Source organism: Dendropsophus ebraccatus, chromosome 14 (assembly GCF_027789765.1).
Source record: "Dendropsophus ebraccatus isolate aDenEbr1 chromosome 14, aDenEbr1.pat, whole genome shotgun sequence".
In the NCBI taxonomy this organism is placed as follows: Eukaryota; Metazoa; Chordata; class Amphibia; order Anura; family Hylidae; genus Dendropsophus; species Dendropsophus ebraccatus.
In genome coordinates this window covers 4,842,010-4,869,096 of record NC_091467.1, presented here as the reverse complement: position 1 = coordinate 4,869,096, position 27,087 = coordinate 4,842,010, and the positions used below count along the sequence as shown (strand labels likewise).

Here is a 27,087-nt window from a genome sequence, read left to right as displayed (position 1 = left end):
CAGGAATATAACTACTATAATACTGCTCCTATATATAGGAATATAACTACTATAATACTGCTCCTATATACAGGAATATAACTACTATAATACTGCTCCTATATACAGGAATATAACTACTATAATACTGTCCCTTATATACAGGAATATAACTACTATAATACTGCTCCCATATACAGGGATATACTACTATAATACTGCTCCTATATACAGGAATATAACTACTATAATACTGCTCCTATATACAGGAATATAACTACTATAATACTGTCCCTTATATACAGGAATATAACTACTATAATACTGCTCCCATATACAGGGATATAACTACTATAATACTTCCCCCTATATACAGGAATATAACTACTATAATACTGCCCCCTATATACAGGAATATAACTACTATAATACTGCCCCCTATATACAGGAATATAACTACTATAATACTGCTCCTATATACAGGAATATAACTACTATAATACTGCTCCTATATACAGGAATATACTACTATAATACTGCCCCTATATACAGGAATATAACTACTATAATACTGCCCCTATATACAGGAATATAACTACTATAATACTGTTCCTATATACAGGGATATAACTACTATAATACTGCTCCTATATACAGGGATATAACTACCATAATACTGCTCCTATATACAGGAATATAACTACTATAATACTGCTCCTATATACAGGGATATAACTACTATAATACTGCTCCTATATACAGGGATATAACTACCATAATACTGCTCCTATATACAGGAATATAACTACTATAATACTGCTCCTATATACAGGAATATAACTACTATAATACTGCTCCTATTTATATAATATAATATAAAATATTTTTTATTCAAATAAAAACACCCCCACACCCCTCATTGACCATTTTATTAAAAAAATTCAAAGAACAACCGCTGGTCATCGACGTAGTCCACGGAATCCGACATAATCCCCAGGATACCGATATCTGAAAAACAAAAAGGGAGAAACACACAAAAAACACACAAACAGGAGCACAACACCCATCATTGTGAGCGGTGTTGTGCTCCTTACAGTATGCAGCATCTTTACAGATTGCTGCTTACAGTCTGACCCCCAAGGGGTTAAGGGAGGATGTATTGCATCCCCCTTAACCCCTTGGGGGCCAGACTGATGTCAGACTGCACCCATCCCAGTAAGGAAGGGGTTAAGTGACCCCCCTTCCTTGCTGGGAGGGGTGCAGTGCTGGGGAGGGGGTGGGGAGAGCTCTATACTCACCCCGATGTGTCCTCTTCGCTGGTCCGCAGCACAATGAAGTCACTGTACTGCGGACCGGCTCATTATATGTGCGCTCAGCCGAACAGCCAATCAGCTGAGCGCACATATAATTCTAAATGTTTCTTCTAATAATGCTATTGTGATAACATAATTAGAAGAAACATTTGATGTTTTCATTAAAGTAAAGTGATGATTAGTACAGAATGCTCTATTACCGGCAATATGAATTACCGGCTTATGGAGCTTCCTGTACTAATTAATATTTAATTAAGAAAACACATTTTCGTTTAAATAAATTCAGTTTCGTTGGTCAATAATTTAATTCTAACGAATCCATCATTGTGCAATTAAATTTACTGTCAAAAAATAAATATATAGATAAATATACATTTATTTATATATCTATTTTTTTTAACAGTATATTTAATTGCAAAATGATGGATTCGTTAGAAATAAATTATTGATCAATGAAAGTGTCTTGATTACAAAGAAAATGTGTTTGATTAATTTAATATATTAACTATTAGAGGCATCGGCATTCGGCATCATTGCCGGCTATTTTTGAAGTACTCCGTACGGACCGCCTGTCAATCCACGGCCGCATGTCCAGCCGCAAATAATGGTCTTGTTCATTTTTTACGGGTCCGTTTACGATAGGGCCGTAGATTCATACATAGTGTGCACTGTGCAGCCGCATATCCTATACTTCCCAGCATACACACGAACCACCAAAAATACCGCCGCACAATTACAGCCGCAAATACAGCCGCACTCTTACAACGTGTGAACCGAGCCTATACCTGAACAGGTCCCTAAAAATATCTGATTTTGAAATTTTACTGAAAATTTGGAAATTTGCTGCTTATGTTTTAAGCTTTCTATTGTCTAAAAAAAAATGAAAGATAGTTTAATAAATGCCGCCAACATAAAGTAGACATGTTGCTAATGCTATTTAATATATAATTTATGTGGTATAACCACTTTCTGTATACGCAAAAAAGTTTCAAAGTTGGAAAAATGCATTTTTTCACATTATTTGGGTTTTTTTTCATAAATATTTGTTATGAGTATCGACTCCAATTTACCAGAAATGTAAAGAACAATATGTCACGAGAAAACAATCTCAGAATCAGCCGGATAGGTAAAAGCATCCCGAAGTTATTAATGACTAAAGTGACACTGGTCATATTCATAAAATTTGTCTCTGTCATTAAGGCCATTTCAGGCTCTGTCCTTAAGGGGTTAAAACCTGGGAAAAGGGGGGGGGGGTGATTCAGACTTTTATTAGAGGAGGGGATTCTTACTAATAACAACACTTTTATTTATTTATTTTATACTAGAAGCCCCCCTGGGGTTAGGGTTATTCCCGTCTGGGGTTAGGGTTATTCCCGTCTGGGGTTAGGGTTATTCCCGTCTGGGGTTAGGGTTATTCCCCCCTGGAGTTAGGGTTATTCTCCCTGGGGTTAGGGTTATTCCCCCCTGGAGTTAGGGTTATTGCCCCGCTGGGGTTAGGGTTTTTCCCCCTGGTGTTAGGGTTATTCCCCCCCTGGGGTTAGGGTTATTACCCCCCTGGGGTTAGGGTTATTCCCATCTGGGGTTAGAGTTATTCCCCCCTGGGGTTAGGGTTCTTCCCCCCCTAGGGTTAGGGTTATTCCCCCTGGGGTTAGGGTTATTGCCCCGCTGGGGTTAGGGTTTTTCCCCCTGGTGTTAGGGTTATTCCCCCCCTGGGGTTAGGGTTATTCCCCCTGGGGTTAGGGTTATTCCCCCCTAGGGTTAGGGTTATTCCCCCCCTGGGGTTAGGGTTTTTCCCCCTGGTGTTAGGGTTATTCCCCCCCTGGGGTTAGGGTTATTCCCATCTGGGGTTAAGGTTATTCCCATCTGGGGTTAGGGTTATTCCCCCCTGGGGTTAGGGTTCTTCCCCCCCCTGGGGTTAGGGTTATTCCCCCTGGGGTTAGGGTTATTTCCCCCTGGGGTTAGGGTTATTGCCCCCTGGGTTAGGGTTATTGCCCCTGGGGTAAGGGTTCTTCCCCCCTGGGGTTAGGGTTCTTCCCGCCTGGGTTTAGGGTTCTCCCCCCCTGGTGTTAGGGTTCTTCTCCCCCCCTTGGGTTAGGGTTATTCCCCCCTGGGCCATTACGGCGCAGACCCCGGCCCGAGCCGGACGTGTGGATCGCTCCTCCAGGACCCCACTAGACACCAGGGAACGGCTGCATCAGGAAATCTGATTACTTTATTAGTGGGCACGGCGATCGGACCGTGCCCGCTAATATCCGCAGCCCCGGGCTACGAGCGGCACCCGGGACCGCGGCAGTTCAGAGCACGGCCGCCGAGCGGCTCCGCTCTGAACACCCATAGGCGGCCCTGTATATATATATATATATATATATATATATATATATGCATACAGTGTGAGTATACAGTATGTGTGTGTGTGTGTGTATACATATATATATACATATATATCTACAGTGTGAGTGTACAGCGTTTCTATATGTCTGTGGATGTAGCCGGTACATTAGTTACTCTCTACCGCCCCCTGGTTGCCGTCCCTCCGCACATATCACCACCATAAGGGGGGCTCTGTATACATTCAGCCGGGCACTCAGCAGTCTCTGCACCGCACTCACTACATGTCCTGAATACGGATTCCACAGCTTCCAGCCTCTCTTTCCTTGCACATTAATCGCTGCACAGTTCATAGAGCATGCCCACAACACTCTCCTGTAGAAGTATGTAGGTATAGCCACAGCTCACTGCAGAGTTCATAGGGCATGCTCACAGCTCACTATATCCTTGCACATTAATCGCTGCACAGATCATAGAGCATGCCCACAACACTCTCCTTTAGAAGTATGTAAGGTATAGCCACAGCTCACCTTCTCTCCCTCCTTGCACATTGAACCCTGCACAGATCATAGAGCATGCCCACAACACTCTCCGGTAGAAGTATGTAAGGTATAGCCACAGCTCACCTTCTCTCCCTCCTTGCACATTGAACCCTGCACAGATCATAGAGCATGCCCACAACACTCTCCGGTAGACGACAATAGGTGGATTTAAAGTTCTGTATGAAATAAAGGTGAGGTGAAATATTGCTGTGTTTTTGTGTATAGGCTGCGCTGGGTAACTCGGGATCAGCGAAATCCTCAGGCCAGCGCTACTCTTCTATCCAAGTTCTTTGTCCGTGTGAACAAGCGTCAACTCCCTGGGGCCGATAAGGTCAATGATCTTCTCTCATTGTAACTCAGGACCTATAAATATAGACACAATGAACACACAAAGCTTCTCTATAAGAACACACAGAGTGTTCCCACAATGCACTGCAGCCCCAGCCCTGTCCGGGGGGGGGGGCGCCGCTTATTACTTGGCTTTACTATTGCATAAGTTGCAGCAGATGTCACTTTACTGCATTGTAGTGCGTGACGCACATAGGAACAGATAGAGCAGACCGCACCAGGTCCAACACGTATGTTCTCCTCCACAGCAGCACAGAGGATGTCAGGAGAGGAGGGGGCTGATCATATAGGGGAGGTCACAGCAGCACAGAGGATGTCAGGAGAGGAGGGGGCTGATCATATAGGGGAGGTCACAGCAGCACAGAGGATGTCAGGAGAGGAGGGGGCTGATCTTATAGGAGAGGTCTCAGCAGCACAGAGGATGTCAGGAGAGGAGGGAGCTGATCATATAGGAGATGTCACACAGCAGCACAGAGGATGTCAGGAGAGGAGGAGGCTGATCTTATAGGAGATGTCACACAGCAGCACAGAGGATGTCAGGAGAGGAGGAGGCTGATCTTATAGGAGATGTCACACAGCAGCACAGAGGATGTCAGGAGAGGAGGAGGCTGATCTTATAGGAGAGGTCACACAGCAGCACAGAGGATGTCAGGAGAGGAGGAGAGATAAATGTGAACAGCGCTTCAATGTGTGGGGTCTGCAAGACTTAGGTAAGTGCAGGGGAGTAAAGGGAAGACTCTCACCTGGTGTGGTTGTGCAAATGCAAGGCACAACTCTCAATGCTCACATGTGTGTGGACCGCAGCCACTCCCAGAGACCAAACCGGTAATTGCATAAAACATATATCCTCCACTCCAACCACTGGGTAAGATCGGGCGCTGGTCCAAGATAGGCCAAAAAATAAATAATGAAGATAAAAAAACTATTTATTAAAACACAACGCGTTTCGAAGTCGTGCTGACCTCTTTCTCAAGGAGAGGAGGAGGCTGATCTATAGGGGAGGTCACACAGCAGCACAGAGGATGTCAGGAGAGGAGGGGGCTGATCTTATAGGAGAGGTCACACAGCAGCATAGAGGATGTCAGGAGAGGAGGGGGCTGATCACATAGGAGAGGTCTCAGCAGCACAGAGGATGTCAGGAGAGGAGGGTGCTGATCTTATAGGAGAGGTCACACAGCAGCATAGAGGATGTCAGGAGAGGAGGGGGCTGATCACATAGGAGAGGTCTCAGCAGCACAGAGGATGTCAGGAGAGGAGGGTGCTGATCTATAGGGGAGGTCCCAGCAGCACAGAGGATGTCAGGAGAGGAGGGTGCTGATCTATAGGGGAGGTCACAGCAGCACAGAGGATGTCAGGAGAGGAGGGGGCTGATACTATAGGAGAGGTCCCAGCAGCACAGAGGATGTCAGGAGAGGAGGGTGCTGATCTTATAGGAGAGGACACAGCAGCACAGAGGATGTCAGGAGAGGAGGGGGCTGATGATATAGGAGAAGTCCCAGCAGCACAGAGGATGTCAGGAGAGGAGGGTGCTGATCATATAGGGGAGGTCCCAGCAGCACAGAGGATGTCAGGAGAGGAGGGTGCTGATCTTATAGGAGAGGACACAGCAGCACAGAGGATGTCAGGAGAGGAGGGTGCTGATCTTATAGGGGAGGTCAGGTCACAGCAGCACAGAGGATGTCAGGAGAGGAGGGGGCTGATCTTATAGGGGAGGTCCCAGCAGCACAGAGGATGTCAGGAGAGGAGGGTGCTGATCTTATAGGGGAGGTCACAGCAGCACAGAGGATGTCAGGAGAGGAGGGGGCTGATCATATAGGGGAGGACACAGCAGCACAGAGGATGTCAGGAGAGGAGGGGGCTGATCTCATAGGAGACGTCACACAGCAGCACAGAGGATGTCAGGAGAGGAGGGTGCTGATCTTATAGGGGAGGACACAGCAGCACAGAGAATGTCAGGAGAGGAGGGGGCTGATCTTATAGGAGAGGTCTCAGCAGCACAGAGGATGTCAGGAGAGGAGGGTGCTGATCTATAGAGGAGGTCTCAGCAGCACAGAGGATGTCAGGAGAAGAGGGGGCTGATCATATAGAAGGGGACACAGCAGCACAGAGGATATCAGGAGAGGAGGGGGCTGATCTTATAGTGGAGGACACAGCAGCACAGAGGATGTCAGGAGAGGAGGGTGCTGATCTTATAGGGGATGTCTCAGCAGCACAGAGGATGTCAGGAGAGGGGGGTGCTGATCTTATAGGAGAGGTCACAGCAGCACAGAGGATGTCAGGAGAGGGGGGTGCTGATCTTATAGGAGAGGTTACAGCAGCACATAGGATGTCAGGAGAGGAGGACGATGGCTGATCTTATAGGAGAGGTCACAGCAGCACAGAGGATGTCAGGAGAGGAGGGAGCTGATCATAAAGGGGAGGTCACACAGCAGCACAGAGGATGTCAGGAGAGGAGGGTGCTAATCTATAGGGGAGGTCACAGCAGCACAGAGGATGTCAGGAGAGGAGGGGGCTGATCATATAGGGGAGGTCACAGCAGCAAAGAGGATGTCAGGAGAAGAGGGGGCTGATCTTATAGGAGAGGTCACACTGCAGCACAGAGGATATCAGGAGAGGAGGGGGCTGATCATATAGGGGAGGTCCCAGCAACACAGAAGATGTCAGGAGAGGAGGGTGCTGATCCTATAGGAGAGGGTCACAGCAGCACAGAGGATGTCAGGAGAGGAGGGTGCTGATCCTATAGGAGAGGTCACAGCATCACAGAGGATGACAGGAGAGGAGGGAACTGATCATATAGGAGAGGACACAGCATCACAGAGGATGACAGGAGAGGAGGGAACTGATCATATAGGAGAGGACACAGCAGCACAGAGGATGTCAGGAGAGGAGGGTGATCATATAGGAGAGGTCTCAGCAGCACAGAGGATGTCAGGAGAGGAGGGTGCTGATCTTATAGGAGAGGTCCCAGCAGCACAGAGGATGTCTGGAGAGGAGTGTGCTGATCTTATAGGAGAGGACACAGCAGCACAGAGGATGTCAGGAGAGGAGGGTGCTGATCTTATAGGAGAGGACACAGCAGCACAGAGGATGTCAGGAGAGGAGTGTGCTTATCTTATAGGAGAGGTCACAGCAGCACAGAGGATGTCAGGAGAGGAGAGATTATCCTATATGTATGTTGCTGAGGCTTCTTTGAGGAGCCGATACACTATGATCCTGTGAATAGCAAGGAAAGTATTTTCTTTCTGTCACCATGGGGCCTCTGGGTAATGAAATCTCAGAGATATGGCCACCGCCGCCGCTATCACTGGGGGGGGGGGGGGGGGGGCTAGGACTTGGCCGGCGTCTTATTACTTTCCTCTGCCAAGATACAATATTCAGCCCTGTGGTGATCACTCATCGACCACTGCGCTATTATATCTGACACACAAATACTACACTGTACCATGAATCCAGGGGGCGGGGCTGTGACTACCTCTATACACAGGATATACAGGGGGCGGGGCTGTGACTACCTCTCTATACACAGGATATACAGGGGGTGGGGCTGTGTCTACCTCTCTATACACAGGATATACAGGGGGCGGGGCTGTGACTACCTCTTTATGCACAGGATATACAGGGGCGGGGCTGTGACTACCTCTCTATACACAGGATATACAGGGGGCGGGGCTGTGACTACCTATCTATACACAGGATACACAGGGGGCGGGGCTTTGACTACCTCTCTATACACAGGATATACCGGGGACGGGGCTTTGACTACCTCCCTATACACAGGATATACAGGGGGCGAGGCTGTGACTACCTCTCTATACACATGATATACAGGGGGCGGGGCTGTGACTACCTCTCTATACACATAATATACAGGGGGCGGGGCTGTGACTACCTCTATACACAAGATATACTGGGGGCGGGGCTGTGACTACCTCTATACACAGGATATACAGGGGGCGGGGCTGTGACTACCTCTATACACAAGATATACTGGGGGCCGGGCAGTTACTACCTCTCTATACACAGGATATACAGGGGGCGGAGCTGTGACTACTTCTCTATACACAGGTATACAGGGGGCAGGGCTGTGACTACCTCTCTATACACATGATATACAGGGGGCGGGGCTGTGACTATCTCTCTATACACAGGTATACAGGGGGCAGGGCTGTGACTACCTCTCTATACACATGATATACAGGGGGCGGGGCTGTGACTATCTCTCTATACACATGATATGCAGGGGCGGGGCTGTGACTACCTCTCTATACACATGATATACATGGGGTGGGGCTTTGATTACCTCCCAATACACATGATATACAGGGGGCGGGGCTGTGACTATCTCTCTATACACATGATATGCAGGGGCGGGGCTGTGACTACCTCTCTGTACACACAATGTAGCAGTAGAATCCCAGGGTTGCAGTGATGTTCCTGTTATTGTCTGGATCAGCGGTTCGGGATAATAATAGATGAAGGGATCAGATTCTGGCAGCGATCTCGTCTCCGCGGGGATCCAGATGTTTGTTCAAAATTTAATAATCTTCAAAGACAAAACTCAGATTTCCATGACTTCATATGTGCCCCCCCCCCCTAGGATGGTGAGGACCCCCGGGGGTGGGCTGGCAGTGGGTGCAGCCGGGTAATACAGGGGGTACGTCACCGGAGTGATCCCTGCTATTATCCTGCAGAGCGGTCACTGGGAACGTCCGCATGACTGATGCCTTGTCTGCAGATCACGAGCTGGTTACAACGGCCATCACCTCTGTGCTGATCCGTAGACCCTGTGCTGAGCAGTGATCCTCAGTCTGTTCCTCCTGTCAGGGGCTGAGCGGTGATCCTCAGTCTGTTCCTCCTGTCAGGTACTGAGTGGTGATCCTCAGTCTGTTCCTCCTGTCAGGAGCTTAGCGGTGATCCTCAGTCTGTTCCTCCTGTCAGGGGCTGAGCGGTGATCCTCAGTCTGTTCCTCCTGTCAGGGGCTGAGCGGTGATCCTCAGTCTGTTCCTCCTGTCAGGGGCTGAGTGGTGATCCTCAGTCTGTTCCTCCTGTCAGGGGCTGAGCATTAATCCTCAGTCTGTTCCTCCTGTCAGGTACTGAGCGGTGATCCTCCTTCTGTTCCTACTGTCAGGGGCTGAGCATTAATTCTCAGTCTGTTCCTCCTGTCAGGAGCTTAGCGGTGATCCTCAGTCTGTTCCTCCTGTCAGGGGCTGAGCATTAATTCTCAGTCTGTTCCTCCTGTCAGGGGCTGAGCATTAATTCTCAGTCTGTTCCTCCTGTCAGGGGCTGAGCATTAATCCTCAGTCTGTTCCTCCTGTCAGGGGCTGAGCGATGATCCTCAGTCTGTTCCTCCTGTCAGGGGCTGAGCGGTGATCCTCAGTCTGTTCCTCCTGTCAGGGGCTGATCGGTGATCCTCAGTCTGTTCCTCCTGTCAGGGGCTGAGCGGTGATCCTCAGTCTGTTCCTCCTGTCAGGGGCTGAGCGGTGATCCTTAGTCTGTTCCTCCTGTCAGGGGCTGAGCGGGGATCCTCAGTCTGTTCCTCCTGTCAGGGGCTGAGCGGTGATCCTCAGTCTGTTCCTCCTGTCAGGGGCTGAGCGGTGATCCTTAGTCTGTTCCTCCTGTCAGGGGCTGAGCGGGGATCCTCAGTCTGTTCCTCCTGTCAGGTACTGAGCGGTGATCCTCAGTCTGTTCCTCCTGTCAGGAGCTGAGTGGTGATCCTCAGTCTGTTCCTCCTGTCAGGGGCTGAGCGGTGATCCTCAGTCTGTTCCTCCTGTCAGGGGCTGAGCATTAATCCTCAGTCTGTTCCTCCTGTCAGGGGCTGAGCGGTGATCCTCAGTCTGTTCCTCCTGTCAGGGGCTGAGCATTAATCCTCAGTCTGTTCCTCCTGTCAGGGGCTGAGCGGTGATCCTCAGTCTGTTCCTCCTGTCAGGGGCTGAGCATTAATTCTCAGTCTGTTCCTCCTGTCAGGGGCTGAGCATTAATCCTCAGTCTGTTCCTCCTGTCAGGGGCTGAGCGATGATCCTCAGTCTGTTCCTCCTGTCAGGGGCTGAGCGGTGATCCTCAGTCTGTTCCTCCTGTCAGGGGCTGAGCGGTGATCCTCAGTCTGTTCCTCCTGTCAGGGGCTGATCGGTGATCCTCAGTCTGTTCCTCCTGTCAGGGGCTGAGCGGTGATCCTCAGTCTGTTCCTCCTGTCAGGAGCTTAGCGGTGATCCTCAGTCTGTTCCTCCTGTCAGGGGCTGAGCGGTGATCCTCAGTCTGTTCCTCCTGTCAGGGGCTGAGCATTAATTCTCAGTCTGTTCCTCCTGTCAGGGGCTGAGCGATGATCCTCAGTCTGTTCCTCCTGTCAGGGGCTGAGCGATGATCCTCAGTCTGTTCCTCCTGTCAGGGGCTGAGCGATGATCCTCAGTCTGTTCCTCCTGTCAGGGGCTGAGCGGTGATCCTCAGTCTGTTCCTCCTGTCAGGGGCTGAGTGGTGATCCTCAGTCTGTTCCTCCTGTCAGGGGCTGAGCGGTGATCCTCAGTCTGTTCCTCCTGTCAGGAGCTGAGCTGTCATCCTCAGTCTGTTCCTCCTGTCAAGAGCTGAGCGGTGATCCTCAGTCTGTTCCTCCTGTCAGGAGCTGAGCGGTGATCCTCAGTCTGTTCCTCCTGTCAGGGGCTGAGCGGTGATCCTCAGTCTGTTCCTCCTGTCAGGAGCTTAGCGGTGATCCTCAGTCTGTTCCTCCTGTCAGGGGCTGAGCGGTGTTTCTCAGTCTGTTATTCCTGTCAGGGGCTGAGCATTAATTCTCAGTCTGTTCCTCCTGTCAGGGGCTGAGCATTAATTCTCAGTCTGTTCCTCCTGTCAGGAGCTGAGCGGTGATCCTCAGTCTGTTCCTCCTGTCAGGGGCTGAGCGATGATCCTCAGTCTGTTCCTCCTGTCAGGGGCTGAGCGATGATCCTCAGTCTGTTCCTCCTGTCAGGGGCTGAGCATTAATTCTCAGTCTGTTCCTCCTGTCAGGGGCTGAGCGGTGATCCTCAGTCAGTTCCTCCAGTCAGGGGCTGAGCGGTGATCCTCAGTCTGTTCCTCCTGTCAGGGGCTGAGCATTAATCCTCAGTCTGTTCCTCCTGTCAGGGGCTGAGCATTAATCCTCAGTCTGTTCCTCCTGTCAGGGGCTGAGCGGGGATCCTCAGTAAGTTATATGTCTGTGTATGATGTATGGCGGCATTATTTATATGTGTATTAGATGGCTGGATGTGTATGCTATATGGCAGTACTGCTAATCAGATGGTTGTATGTCTGTATGCCATATGGTAACATTACGTATTGTATGGTGACATCATTTATTGGTACGGTGTATGGTGGTGGTAAATGTATACGATATGATGATATTCTGGTTTACAGTATAGGTGCTATAGACACTATTCAGACACTAAAACTTGTTCTTTTATGCTAATCTGTTTTCTAACTTTAATTTTTTCCTACGTCACTTTTTGTACGTTGTTATGAGGGCGGCCATATTGTCATATTTAGTGACAGCAAGTTAGAGCAAGACGCCTGGACATAGACGGCAATAGACAGGCACTGTCCCCTTGAGATGAATATGCAGCATTACTGAGCGCGCTCTGTGACCTTTGAAGAGGTCATTCCACAGGGAGCTGCCATTTTCTGATGTCACATAATGTTGCATAATGTATAGGCAATTGCTACAGCAAGTGTCCAGGAGGCGGCTCTTCTGGTTCTGGGCTGGAGCTCCTTGTATTGAGCCCCATCAGCTATGGTTGACAGCTTTTGCATCCTATTAGGAGACCATCAGAGCTGTCAACCAAGTCAGAGAGGCGGGGCCAGAGAAGGTCATTACACATCTCATTACATAACAGAACCCAGGAAAATACTTTTCCTGGTTATGTAAACAGCTGTATCATTCCTCTCCCCGGCCTCTCTATTGGGCTGTCTGCACTCCTAATGGCTCCTCTACCTTGTCTGTACTGATGGCTCCTCCCTGCTGTCTGTACTGATGCCTGCTGTCTGCACTCCTGGTGGCTCCTCCCCGTTGTCTGTGCTGATGCCTCCTCCCTGCTGTCTGCACTCCTGGTGGCTCCTCCCCGTTGTCTGTACTGATGCCTCCTCCCTGCTGTCTGCACTCCTAATGGCTCCTCTACCTTGTCTGTACTGATGGCTCCTCCCTGCTGACTGCACTCCTAATGGCTCCTCCCTGCTGACTGCACCCCTTATGGCTCCTCCCTGCTGTCTGCACTCCTGGTGGCTTCTCCCCCTTGTCTGTACAGATGGCTCCTCCCTGCTGACTGCACTCCTGATGGCTCCTCCCCCTATTAGTTACCATTAGCATCATTGATATCCATTATAGTCTACTGCACATAGATTCCTTAGATACAGTGTGTGATACACTCTGCCATCTGTATGGTATCTGATAGAGCTGGGACAGATTGTGCAGCTGATCCCTGGATTCCCTTTATATTGTCCTGGGTTATGGATTGTTCCTTTAAGCTGCGTTCACAGATTTGAAGCTGTAGATCCTGTATGTGTGAACGCACCCTTAAGGGGATATCATATAAAGTGGGGATCTACAACCTCCAGCTTCTCAGCTCTTGCAAAACTACAACTCCCAGCATGCCCGGAGAGTGTCCGATCATCCTTCATGGTTGTCCATACAGCTGTGAGTTGTGGGGTGGAGCCTGGAGTATCACACTGTAGCCGATCAGCAGTCATCACTCCATATAACTTGTTACATTGTATCACATCTTCAGTAGATGATTCCATCCTGTGTCCAGTCGGTGGATGTGGAAGAGGTTCTGCAGCAGCCCCTCCCTCCTGGATGAGCAGCTGACGGTGGGGATGGATGTTCTCGGGAGCGGCGGAGGATGAGGCTCCCAGTGCTGATCTGCTGCAGATCTCCCTATGAAGAGCAGCATCGCCTCCCCCCGCAGCCGCTGACGCACTCAGACGAGCCCTCTCCGCTCCTCCATGGAGGCTTAAAGTTGTGAGGCTGCGGCTCCCACCACCCCAGAAGGTAACTCCGGGATACTATTGTTTGTGGTGAGCGGCGGTCACCTTCACCGAGCATGGCGACTCCTCCATAGCAGTTATGTGTCACGGCCATTTATACCCTGCAGGGACGAGGGGGGGTCCCAAAGCCTCTGCACCCCTCCATCCCAAACCAGAGGGGAAGGGGGAGCTGCAGCTGTCAGCTGATCCACCGCTATACAAGGGGGGAGATAGCCTCAATGCTCAGCAGCAGCAAGACTCCTCCACCTCCGCCGTCAGGGGGTCTCACTGGGTGATGGGGGGGACCATGCGCTCTCCGGCAGATAACAGAGCTTATAGATCAGTCATCACAAGGGAGAGGTCTGTATGTGGTGGTATACATGATGTGGGGGGGGGGGTTGCATTATGGGGGCACTGATGCCGGGGGGGGGGGGGAATAGTGTTATAGGGGCACTGATGCCGGGGAGTAGTGTTATGGGGGCACCGATGCCGAGAAGTCTTTTTATGAGGGCACCGATGCCAAGAAGTAGTGTTATGGGGGCACCGATGCCAAGAAGTAGTGTTATGGGGACACCAATGCCGGGGAGTAGTGTTATGGGGGCACTAATGCTGGGGAGTAGTGTTATGGGGGCACTGATGCTGGGGAGTAGTGTTATGGGGGCACTGATGCTGGGGAGTAGTGTTATAGGGCACTGATGCTGGGGAGTAGTGTTATGGGGGCATTGATGCTGAGGAGTAGTGTTATGGGGGCACTAATGCTGAGGAGTACTGTTATGGGGGCACTGATGCTGGGAAGTAGTGTTATGGGGGCACTAATGCTGAGGAGTAGTGTTATGGGGGCACTGATGCTGGGGAGTAGTGTTATGGGGGCACTGATGCTGGGGAGTAGTGTTATGGGGGCACTGATGCTGGGGAGTAGTGTTATGGGGCACTAATGCTGAGGAGTACTGTTATGGGGGTACTGATGCTGGGGAGTAGTGTTATGGGGGCACTGATGCTGGGGAGTAGTGTTATGGGGCACTAATGCTGAGGAGTAGTGTTATGGGGGCACTAATGCTGAGGAGTAGTGTTATGGGGGCACTGATGCTGGGGAGTAGTGTTATGGGGGCATTGATGCTGAGGAGTAGTGTTATGGGGGCACTAATGCTGAGGAGTACTGTTATGGGGGCACTAATGCTGAGGAGTACTGTTATGGGGGTACTGATGCTGGGGAGTAGTGTTATGGGGGCACTGATGCTGGGAAGTAGTGTTATGGGGGCACTGATGCTGGGGAGTAGTGTTATGGGGGCACTAATGCTGAGGAGTAGTGTTATGGGGCACTGATGCTGGGAAGTAGTGTTATGGGGGCATTAATGCTGAGGATTAGTGTTATGGGGGCACTGATGCCGGGGATTACTGTTATAGGGCACTAATGCTGGGCAGTAGTGTTCTCTGGCCCCACTCTGCGGCTGCTCCTGGAAGGTGACAGACCTCGGGAGCTTTGTCTTTCCTCTGTCTTTGGTGTTAGAGGTCGCGCCCTGCACTCCGGACGTTCTGATCAGTTTTATTGGTGTTGGGAGCAGATCAATAAGTCATCAGGAGGAGTGATCGGTCAGCGAGAGGTTAATCAGGAAATTACCTCGAATATGGCACTGATCCTGTGAGCTCCGGAGAGGAAAGGGTTAATGTGGGGTGTAGTGTAAGAACAGACGCTGGTCAATGATTGTCGTGTGTGGAGCCATACGCTGTCACACTGCACTGACTGCACAAACCAGGGTCCCACTCCTCATATGTAATCAGTACGCAGCCAGGGGCCCGCTCCGCATATGTGATCGGTACACACAGCCGGGGCCTCGCTCCTCATATGTGATCGGTATGTGGTGTCCCTCCATTGGTGTAGTCCTATGCACCTTTGTAAGTCGTTCTCTCAGGTTAACAAAGTGGGAGATGTAGTACCATAGTGTCCCCACTAGGTGTCACGACTTTTTATGTTTTTATGTCTTATATGGACAGCTGTAGAGTTTAGGGTTAATTGTTTTGTATTACCTGCTATATGCTGACCAGTCACAGGTGCTCTTCCTTCTTATCCTATCCTTCTCTCTCACCCACACTCAGCCCCACCACTCACAGGAGGGTTTAGATTTACCCCTGTAGGAGGAGTTAGTTCCCTGTGGAAGGAAGTGCAGGAGTTAGTAGTCGAGGTCCAAGTGGATAGATGTGTGAGAGACTAGCTCTGTACAACAGACTTTCTTTTATGCAAGCAACTACTTTGACTATGCATTGCTAAGCTCACCTTACGGGAGAGAAACCACCTAGGATAACCCTAGCCCACGCCAAGAACCCTTCTAAAACGTGCAGGGCAGTCTCCGGATACTAGAGGAACTGACCCCAGTAGGACAAAGCTACCGGAATAGGTCTATGTAGCCTACTGTGCAGCGCAGGACGACTTAGCAGTCTCGGGAACCTGCTACACCCAGATAACGACGACTGGGGCTCATGCTATCCACCAAGGGCGGGTTCTACGCAACTAGGTGGCAGAAGGCAGTCTATACATGAGTACAAGTAACACTTATCTTTTTTACACTCTTGTTCTGGCAGAGCACATATACTACATTGGGCAGGGCTCCTCTGGCAACTCTTCCTTCTCTTTGCAAAGCACCTACCTCAACAAAGCACTTACTTCTACAAAGCACCTACTACTGTTCTTACCTTACTGTCAGCAACTACTTTTCAATGTCAAGATTTGCACTACCTGTATTGTACTACCTGTGTACTGTTCACCTCCAGCCTTGTTCAGTAAACTGTTCTATTTTTATACTAAACGCACGAGACTCTGTCTTGTCTACCTGCACTCACACACACAGCCGGGGGCCCCGCTCCTTATACGTGATCAGTACACATGGGCCGGGGCCCTGCTCCTCATACGCGATCAGTACACACAGCCCGGGGCCCCGCTTCTCATATGTAATGAGTACACTAAGCCGGTGCCCCGCTCCTCATATGTGATCGGTACACACAGCCGGGGCCCCGCTCCTCATATGTTATCGGTACACACAGCCAGGGCCCCGCTCCTCATATGTGATCAGTATGTGGTGTCCCTCCACTGGTGTAGTCCTATGCACCTTAGTAAGTCCTTATACGTGATCAGTACACATCATACAGTCAGTCGACTGCTGCGGGGAGCAGATTTTCTCCTGTAATCCGCCGCTTTGGCCCTGTATCCAGTCTCCTCACCCGCACTCATCTCCTTACATTATGAGGATTAATCGGATTCTTCTCTTTACAGATGGAAAATGGATCCGACGCCTCTGACTTTCATTCCTCAATATCGAAAACCAGTGACGTCATCCTTGGAGTGGTGTACTCGCTGTTCGGTACAGTATCCCATCCCTTTATTCCCTGCTCAGTTATTATTTTGGACCCTATACCCCAACCTGCAGCAATCCAGCTGGTGCAGAACTACAACTACCAGCACACCCTGACAGCTGCAGGCTGGGAAACGTTCCGGAAGCTTCTGTGTCATCACTTGTGATTAGTGGAGGTCCAGCTGCTGAGACCTCAAACCATTACCCATTACTTGGACAGAGCACGTTATCTGTCACTTTAAGGGAATGTCCACACATACCCCCTGTGTCACATGTAATTATAGCTTACAATCGTGGCTGTGGTATTCCACCATGGGTGTTCCTTTTATGGCACCTGTTGCAAAAGCCCTCAGCTTAAAAGTAAGGAGGTGATGAAGATTTTTAGTGGTTTCACCACCAGATGTCAGTATTTTGTATGTGAGCCTGTGTATATGTAGCGCAGCTGTAGTGAACACAGGGTTACTGTTTTCTTATCTTATGTGATCTTGTGGACAAATGGAGATACTTCGTTTTTCTTTATACCTATCTGTATACTTCTTTCTTTGCACACACTTCACCACTCACAGGGGCTCTTACACACCCTGGTAGGAAGTAGTCACTTGGTGGGAGAAAGTGTAGTGTCAGTTCCCTTCTGATTCGCTGGGGAGGGGGACACACACAGACCAGGCATCCCTGCTGAAGTAAGCCAGTAGGTTAGTCTGGGACAGTCCAGCTGTGTTAGTGGAGTAAAGACACACGTGTATGGAGCAACCATAGGCTTTCACTTCTTATAGTACAACTATATACACTATGCAGTATGGATAAACAAAAACATATTCCAGCAGTTCAATAAAATCCGGTATTGTTTCATAAAATCGTTACATACAAAGAAGTGCAAGTATATATATATATATATACACACACTACCGTTCAAAAGTTTGGGGTCACATTGAAATGTCCTTATTTTTTAAGGAAAAGCACTGTACTTTTCAATGAAAATAACTTTAAACTAGTCCTAACTTTAAACAAATCCCCTCTATACATTGCTAATGTGGTAAATGACGATTCTAGCTGCAAATGTCTGGTTTTTGGTGCAATATCTACATAGGTGTATAGAGGCCCATTTCCAGCAACTATCACTCCAGTGTTCTAATAGTACAATGTGTTTGCTCATTGGCTCAGAAGGCTAATTGATGATTAGAAAACCCTTGTGCAATCATGTTCACACATCTGGAAACAGTCTAGCTCGTTACAGAAGCTAAAAAACTGACCTTCCTTTGAGCAGATTGTGTTTCTGGAGCATCACATTTGTGGGGTCAATTAAACGCTCAAAATGGCCAGAAAAAGAGAACTTTCATCTGAAACTCGACAGTCTATTCTTGTTCTTAGAAATGAAGGCTATTCCATGCGAGAAATTGCTAAGAAATTGAAGATTTCCTACAACAGTGTGTACTACTCCCTTCAGAGGACAGCACAAACAGGCTCTAACCAGAGTAGAAAAAGAAGTGGGAGGCCGCGTTGCACAACTAAGCAAGAAGATAAGCACATTAGAGTCTCTAGTTTGAGAAACAGACGCCTCACAGGTCCCCAACTGGCATCTTCATTAAAAAGGACCCGCAAAACACCAGTGTCACCATCTACAGTGAAGAGGCGGCTGCCGGATTTTGGGCTTCAGGGCAGAGTGGCAAAGAAAAAGCCATATCTGAGACTGGCCAATAAAAAAAAAAGGTTAAGATGGGCAAAAGAACACAGACATTGGACAGAGGAAGACTGGAAAAAAGTGTTGTGGACGATGGATGAATCCAAGTTTGAGGTGTTTGGATGACAAAGAAGAACGTTTGTGAGACGCAGAAGAAATGAGAAGATGCTGGAAGAATTCCTGACGCCATCTGTTATACATGGTGGAGGTCATGTGATGGTCTGGGGTTGGTGCTGGTAAGGTGGGAGATTTGTACAGGGTAAAAGGGATTGTGAATAAGGAAGGCCATCACTCTGCACCGCCATGCCATACCCAGTGGACAGCGCTTGGTTGGAGCCAATTTCATCCTACAACAGGACAATGACCCTAAACACCTCCAAATTGTGCAAGAACTATTTCCAGCAGAAGCAGCAGCTGGTATTCTATCATAGGTAATGGAGTGGCCAGCGCAGTCACCAGATCTGAACCCCATTGAGATGTTGTGGGAGCAGCTTGACCGTATGGTACGCCAGAAGTGCCCATCCAACCAATCCAACTTGTGGGAGCTGCTTCTAGAAGCGTGGGGGGCAATTTCTCCAGCTTACCCCAACAGATTAATAGCTAGAATGCCAAAGGTGTGCAATGCTGTGAAAAAAAAAATAAAATAACTCAATACACTATGCAGTGTTTGACCCCAAAAGGAGGACAAGTTGGAGGTCATCCCAGCCCACGCCGTGCAGGGTGGTATCCTAGTACTGACCCGGATAGAGCAAAGATACCGTAACGAAGGTCTACGTACTCTATTTCGCAGTAACCAAGACTGCGGCTTGTGTCCCCCTGATAGGACGGGTACCCCGACACTTCAGGGCAGAAGGTGGTTCAGCGACAGTACAATTGAAACACGGGCACAAGTATTTCTCAAGTATCTCTCAAGTATTCTTCTTTCCAAGGTTTCACCAGAGCACACTACTACCCTGGGTTGGGACTCCCATGACAAACTATATTCTCCTTGGGTCATTTTCCCCTTTCTGTGGGTAGTGGTATCGACAGTCCGGGTGGGTCATCTCCCCACTCTGGACAACCATGACAGGAGCCCAAGAGACCTATCACAACCCGGCAGGTCACCGACTATTGGGGAACAGTACAGCCAGCCCTAACATAAAAGCAGGCGCACGTCCTACCTGAGACGTCAGATTCAAAAACCAAAACTATACAACTTTTTTTTTTGTTTTAAACTAATAGGCCGGGTTCACACAGCGTTTTTGCAATTAGTTTTTTCCTCTGTTTTATGCATTTGTGTGCCTTAGTTTTCAGCTGTTTTTCCATTGACGTCGATTATAAAAAAAGGATCAAACAACGGATCAAAACATATACTTTTTTTAGCCATGATTTTGTGTACGCTAAAAAAATTGATGTTTTGATTATTGGAAATACAGATCAAAAGGGATGCACGGTTTTTGTCCTGATCCTGGGACCATCAGGACCAAACTATTTTAGGGATCAATCTTCAGGAAAAGCATCAGGTATCTCAGTGATTGGCTCCTCTTGTGTAGAGGATCTCCTGTCACATCTGATGAATGTAGATCTGGGAAACTGGAAGAGAATATTTAGTCTGGTTCTCACCCGGTGACACCCCCTTCTGGCCCCCCAGCCGCCTGGAGACCCCTCTCCTCAAAATATATCAAATAGTGTGGTATGCAACACTAAGTACCATATGATGCCAAGAATCCTAGCACTACAGACAAAAATAACAAAGATAGGATATGCTTAAATGAGGAGTATTTATTGAGGTAACACCTTTACCAATATTTACAGATATTTCCAAATTTAATGTTCTTTCCCTATGTCGAAATTGTCTAGTACAGTCCAGAACCTTAGTCGGTCTATTAGCTGTAACCAGAGATATCGTATAGTACCAATCAATCAATTCTACACCGTGATGGCTTCATCAACCAAGCTACTCCGTCTCGTTTCAGTCTGTACGTATAGTAGTCAGTCAGACAAATCACGTTCTGTGTAGTATAACGAGTCAAGTCTCCCTACACTTCCACCTAATTCCCTAAAGCGGCTTGTACACAGGGAATTTCTTAGTCACAGTATATACCTCAAGTACCCAGTCTAAGCCGTCCGTGTTGTCCATCAGGAGAAAGGACTATTGTTTTATAGATATTTTTGCCCCTTATTTCCGGACACTATTTTGGGGTATTGTACTAAAGAACTTCTGACCCGTTTGAGACCTTGGACATTATGAATACTCGGTTACACACCTCCGCCTGTATATACCTCAATGTTGTAGGTCAGTATACCCGGGGGTAAGCATACCACTTCTGGTCACTGTTACAAGTGCCTGGTTGGTACACTCCAACACCTAGCCCACTGCTAATACAAACACCTAGCAGCCCCTGGTTACTGCAGAACACCTGTGATAATACCTGATGAACACGCGGAGTATAATTATATCATCTGTTGGTGGCCATGAGGACTGGAGTAGAGAAACAGAACAGGACACGGATATGTGACTGCAGCTCTGGAGGTGACTGGAGCAAAAAGTGAAGGATTCATGACTTAAAAGCTGGACTTTAAGGGGCTACACAAGAGTGGAAAAATATGGCCGCTTACCTCCAAAAACAGTGCCACGCCTGTTCTCAGGTTATGTGTGGGCACTATTTCTAACAGCCATGTTTTCTGTAACCCTACAATTCTGTAACCCTAGGTCACTCCACCGACCCTTCTCCCTGCATACAGCACATGAGAGACCCCATTGCCTGAGGAAGGTCCATAGCGGACCGAAACGTCGCACTATATGTTATTGGTCTCATCTCTTACACTTCTTATGTACGGTCGGAGTAAATACCTTGTATCTATTTGCTTAATAAAAACCCTCACTTATTCTTGCAACATCGAGTGCCGTGGTTTTCTCCTATACAATCCCTTTAAGTCATGTGATGTGCAGGGGCATGAATGACTCTCATGTCTCCTCTTCCTAGGACTCTTCTCGATCTCTGGGAACTCCATGCTGCTGCTGGTGGCCTATCGGAGGCGCTCCATCCTTAAACCGGCCGAGTTCTTCATTGTAAACCTGGCGATCAGTGACCTGGGCATGACGGGCACGCTCTTCCCTCTGGCCATCCCCTCACTGTTTGCTCACAGGTCAGTAGTCGGGGGCAGCTCCACCACCTAGGGGAGAAAGTCTTTTCCTCCTCTCCAGCCTCTTCCTCCTTTCTGGCCTGTCTCTTTCTCCTCTCCTACCAGTTTCTTCCTCCTTGGCCCAATACTAGAGGTCCCCTCACCTGCCTGCCTCTTCCTCCTCTTCTACCCATCTCTTCTTCCTCCTCTCCTGACAGTCTCGTCCTCCTGTCCCTACCACTAGAGGTCCCCCTCACCTGCCTGTCTCTTCCTCCTCTCCTATCCATCTTTTCCTCCACCTCTTTGGCCAGTCTCTTCCTCCTCCTCTCCTGATAGTCTCTTCCTCCTCTCGCCACCACTAGAGGTCTACCTTCACCTGCCCATCTCCTCTTCTCCTAACAGTCTCTTTCTCCTCTCCTAACAGTCTCTTTTTCCTCTTCTGCCAGTCCCATCTTCCTTTTCCCTTAACAGTCTCTTTTTCCTCTTCTCACAGTCTCTTCTTCCTCCTCTCTTACCATTCTCTTTCTCCCCCTCCTGCCTGTCTCTTCCTTGTTCTTTTCTGACAGTCTCTTTCTCCTCTCCTCACAGTCTCTTCTTCCCCATCTCCTGACAGTCTCTTCTTCCTCTCCGCAGGTGGCTCTTTGACCGGTTGACCTGTAAATATTACGCCTTTTGTGGAGTCCTGTTTGGTCTTTGCAGTCTGACCAACCTGACCGTGCTGAGCTCCGTCTGCTGCATGAAGGTCTGTTACCCACTGTACGGTAAGTGACGGCGCAGGGGGAGGCGTCTATACTCAATTTATTACAATTGTATCCAGTCTATATACATGGACAGCACGTCTCTGCTGATGGTTTGGTACAGTGTGTTAGTCTGGAGTCCCGGCCGGACTGGATACAATGGTACCAAACCCTCAGCTGTGAGGCGTCTGGGATCAGACTACATCTCTCCCTTCTCTGTTTGCAGGTAATAAATTCTCTTCCTCCCATTCCCGCGTCCTGCTGCTCTGCACCTGGGCTTACGCCTTTGTGTTCGCCACAGCGCCCCTGGCGGACTGGGGGAGTTACGGTCCAGAGCCGTATGGGACTGCCTGCTGTATAGACTGGAGGGCGGCCAATCAGGAGCACCGGGCCGTCTCCTACATCGTCTCACTCTTTGTGTTCTGCTACATCATCCCCTGCACCCTGATCCTCATCTCCTACACCCTCATCCTCCTCACCGTGAATGGGGCGAGAAAAGCCGTACAGCAGCACCTGTCCCCGCAGAGCAAGGGGGGCGCCGTCCACAGCCTAATAATAAAGGTAAAACAGGGCTATAAAGAACAGAACACTGAGCGCAGCTCTGGGGTATAACAGGATAAGTAATGTATGTACACAGTGACCCCACCAGCAGAATAGTGAGTGCAGCTCTTGAGTATAATACAGGATGTAACTCAGGATCAGTAATGTATGTACACAGTGACCCCACCAGCAGAATAGTGAGTGCAGCTCTGGAGTATATTACAGGATATAACTCAGGATCAGTACAGGATCAATAATGTAATTATGTACACAGTGACCCCACCAGCAGAATAGTGAGTGCAGCTCTGGAGTATATTACAGGATATAACTCAGGATCAGTACAGGATTAGTAATGTAATGTATGTACACAGTGACCCCACCAGCAGAATAGTGAGTGCAGCTCTGGAGTATAATACAGGATGTAACTCAGGATCAGTAATATATGTACACAGTGACCCCACCAGCAGAATAGTGAGTGCAGCTCTGGAGTATAATACAGGATGTAACTCAGGATCAGTATAGGATCAGTAATGTAATGTATGTACACAGTGACCCCACCAGCAGAACAGTGAGTGCAGCTCTGGAGTATAATACAGGATGTAACTCAGGATCAGTACAGGATCAGTAATGTAATGTATGTACACAGTGACCCCACCAGCAGAATAGTGAGTGCAGCTCTGTGTGCGTGTGTGTGTGTGTGTGTGTATATATATATATATATATATATATATATATATATATATATATATATATATATATATATATAATATGGTCCATGTACTGTCCAAATGCAGCAGGAACCATGTAGTAGGTGACTGAATGACAAGCAGAGATCTTAAATAGTGAAGGACCCATAAGGCTGAGTGAAGATTGTCTTAAATCGTCCGGGGATATAATACTGTGACCGCTTCTCGGCTGTCGCCTCCATGACATAATGCAGAACCTATAATTGTCTGCACGGCCGTTACATCTCCTGGACGCAGATCGCAGACACCATTGTACGGATAATTATATTGGCTGTAATTGTAATGATATCTGGACGGTGAAGCGAGCGTTATAATCACCGGCCGTTCAATTATAAGTTACAAAGGAGTCAAACTGAGGAGACGCGGAACACAAGATAAATCATCAGCAGCGCTACTATTAACTTATCCTAGGTTATACTCCAGAGCTGCACTCACAATTCTGATGGTGAGGTCACTGTGTATATATATTACTGATTCTGAGTTACATCCTTATTATACCCCAGAGCTGCACTCACTATTCTGCTGGTGGGGTCACTGTGTACATACATTAGATTATTGATCCTGTACTGATCCTAAGTTACATCCTGTATTATTCTCCAGAGCTGTAATATGTATTATCAGCTCTTCCCTGCTTGTTCATTGTCTGCGCTTACTTTGTAAGCTCTTCCCTGCTTGTTCAGTGTCTTTATGAATTCTGTGAGCGCTCCCCTGCTTGTTCAGTGCCTGCACGGATTCTATGAGCTTTCCCCTGTTTGTTCAGTGTCTTTATGGATTCTATGAGCTCTTCCCTGCTTGTTCATTGTCTGCATGTATTCTTTAAGCTTTTCCCTGCTTGTTCAGTGTTTCCACTTGCTCTCTGAGCTCTTTCCTGCTTGTTCAGTGTCTGCATGGATTCTATGAGCTATTCTCTGCTTGTTCATTGTCTTTATGGACTCTATGAGCTCTTCCCTGCTTGTTCACTGTCTGCATTGACTTTTTGAGCTCTTCCCTGCGGTCATGTGATCACCATATTGCAGACACTAACACGTTGCTCTTTTCTCCACAGCTCAGCATTGCCGTCTGCATCGGCTTCCTCTTGGCTTGGACGCCGTACGCTGTGGTTGCCATGTTGGCAGCCTTTGGTGATGCCAGGGATGTGCCGCCTGTAGCTTTTGCCATGGCAGCGGCTTTTGCCAAGTCCTCTACCCTCTACAACCCTGTGGTGTATTTGCTGCTGAAACCGAACTTCCTGACTGTAATAACCAAGGACTTGTCCGTGTTCCGGGCGTTGTGCGTGTTGCGGTGCTGCAGCTGCCAGAGGTCGGAAAAGAGAGTGCAGGGTGATGCCAGAGACCAGACCAAGCTCTCCGCGTCTCGGGGCTGTGTGGACGCCTTTGGGTGTAGCAGTAGTTTCCAGCAATGCTGTACCTTGGATTCCACAGATGCCAATCAGCCGGCGCACCACTGTCTGGTAAAGGGTCCTGCAGGAACCTCCGAGTCTCAGAGCTCCCTGCATCTCGTGGTTTATTCCTCCAAAACAAAATCCAAGACGGAGGCCATCGAGGTCCTGTCCGGGTCCCTGCAGTTGGACAGTGTACAAGGCTTCCTCTGATTGGTTTGTTATGGTCATGTGACCTTGTCACGATTCCTGGTTGTATTCTGATGTTACATCATTAAAGGAAGAGGCTCGGGTCCTCTATAACAACTCCTGGAAAATATTCTATGATCCCCAAACTGTGGCGTGGTCACTCGCTGTTAGTGCGCCTCCTGTCTGTGGGACCAGTCCCTCTGCGGCAGCTCCCCGATGACTATTGGTAGATGACAGGTGGCGGGACAGATGCAGATTCTGTTATCCTGTTACAGAACAAGTACATCTAATGGGAAAGTAACACTGCCCGGTAATGCTCTATAATGGCCTCAGCATGTGCTACAGAGATATAGGGGAGCAGGACCCCCTCTTCTGTATATACAGTGTATGGAGACACCATAACAGCTAGTCTCCTGCTTCTGAGGGTGTACTATAGAGATATAGGGGGGCAGGACCCCCTCTTCTGTGTATATACAGTGTATGGAGACACCATAACAGCTAGTCTCCTGCTTCTGAGGGTGTACTATAGAGATATAGGGGAGCAGGACCCCCTCTTCTGTGTATACAGTGTATGGAGACATAGCAGCTAGTCTCCTGCTTCTGAGGGTGTACTATAGAGATATAGGGGAGCAGGACCCCCTCTTCTGTATATACAGTATATGGAGACATAGCAGCTAGTCTCCTGCTTCTGAGGGTGTACTATAGAGATATAGGGGAGCAGGACCCCCTCTTCTGTATATACAGTGTATGGAGACATAGCAGCTAGTCTCCTGCTTCTGAGGGTGTATTATAGAGATATAGGGGAGCAGGACCCTCTCTTCTGTGTATATACAGTATATGGAGACATAGCAGCTAGTCTCCTGCTTCTGAGGGTGTACTATAGAGATATAGGGGAGCAGGACCCCCTCTTCTGTATATACAGTGTATGGAGACATAGCAGCTAGTCTCCTGCTTCTGAGGGTGTATTATAGAGATATAGGGGAGCAGGACCCCCTCTTCTGTGTATATAGTGTATGGAGACATCATAGCAGCTAGTCTCCTTCTTCTTTTACCCCGTCAGACAGCGGATTGCTGCTTAGCGTCTGGCCCCACAGGAGTTAAAGTGAATCTGTCAGCTCCCTGGCCCTCCCTGAGGTGCTGACAGTGTGTTGTAGCTGGCAGTCCCCTGCGGGCCATCCCTGAGGTGCTGACAGTGTGTTGTAGCTGGCAGTCCCCTGCGGGCCATCCCTGAGGTGCTGACAGTGTGTTGTAGCTGGCAGTCCCCTGCGGGCCCTCCCTGAGGTGCTGACAGTGTGCTGTAGCTGCCAGCCCCCTAGTGTTACCTTTCGGTAATTTTTCAGTGCAGTGGAATCTCACGTCTCCTACTGTAATGAAGAGTCAATGAGGAGCTGTGGTTCAGCATTTGTGGTACACTTTGGAACATCTCACCACTGCTTCCTTCTAAACTGAACCAAGGGGGATAACTGTTGTTGGTCTCTACACAGGTGATTTACCCCTAGACCACGGCTCCAACACTAAGAGATTCTACTATATCTGAGAGATTCTTTCAGACATAAACTGCCTACAGAGGACTGATCTGCAATCAGAGACATTGGCTGACAGCTGAGCGAGCAGAAGGTCGTCGAGCAGCAGACATAATTCATGATGAAGAGGGAGGAGGAAGCAGTAGTGAGTGGTGCCAGAGTGCAGCACATTTGCTGAGCCACAGCTCCTCATTGACTCTTCATTACAGTAGGAGACTTGAGATTCCACTGCACTGAAAAATTACCCGAAAGGTAACACTAGGGGGCTGCCGACTACAGCACACTGTCAGCACCTCAGGTAGGGCCCCCAGGGGACTGCCAGCTACAGCACACTGTCAGCACCTCAGGGAGGGCCCAGGTG

The 27,087-nt window shown here is 48.8% G+C and overlaps 2 protein-coding genes across 2 annotated transcripts in view; both read left to right on the top strand.

The window, feature by feature from the left end:
- Positions 1 to 13,494, top strand: part of SPATA2 (spermatogenesis associated 2) — a 43,740-nt gene extending 30,246 nt beyond the window's left edge. The window contains exon 4 of the transcript XR_011359716.1: positions 13,249 to 13,494. The gene's annotated coding sequence lies outside the window, so the exon portion shown is untranslated. The remainder of the gene's footprint in view (positions 1 to 13,248) is intronic.
- Positions 13,495 to 15,226: 1,732 nt separating this feature from the next.
- LOC138772147 (opsin-5-like) lies at positions 15,227 to 25,262 on the top strand. The gene is made up of 6 exons (XM_069952328.1): positions 15,227 to 15,379; positions 16,752 to 16,839; positions 21,475 to 21,637; positions 22,247 to 22,374; positions 22,577 to 22,911; positions 24,682 to 25,262. The coding sequence occupies exons 1-6, from the start codon at positions 15,341 to 15,343 to the stop codon at positions 25,225 to 25,227; spliced, it is 1,299 nt and encodes a 432-aa protein (XP_069808429.1). The 5' UTR covers positions 15,227 to 15,340; the 3' UTR covers positions 25,228 to 25,262.
- The last annotated feature ends 1,825 nt before the right edge of the window (positions 25,263 to 27,087 follow it).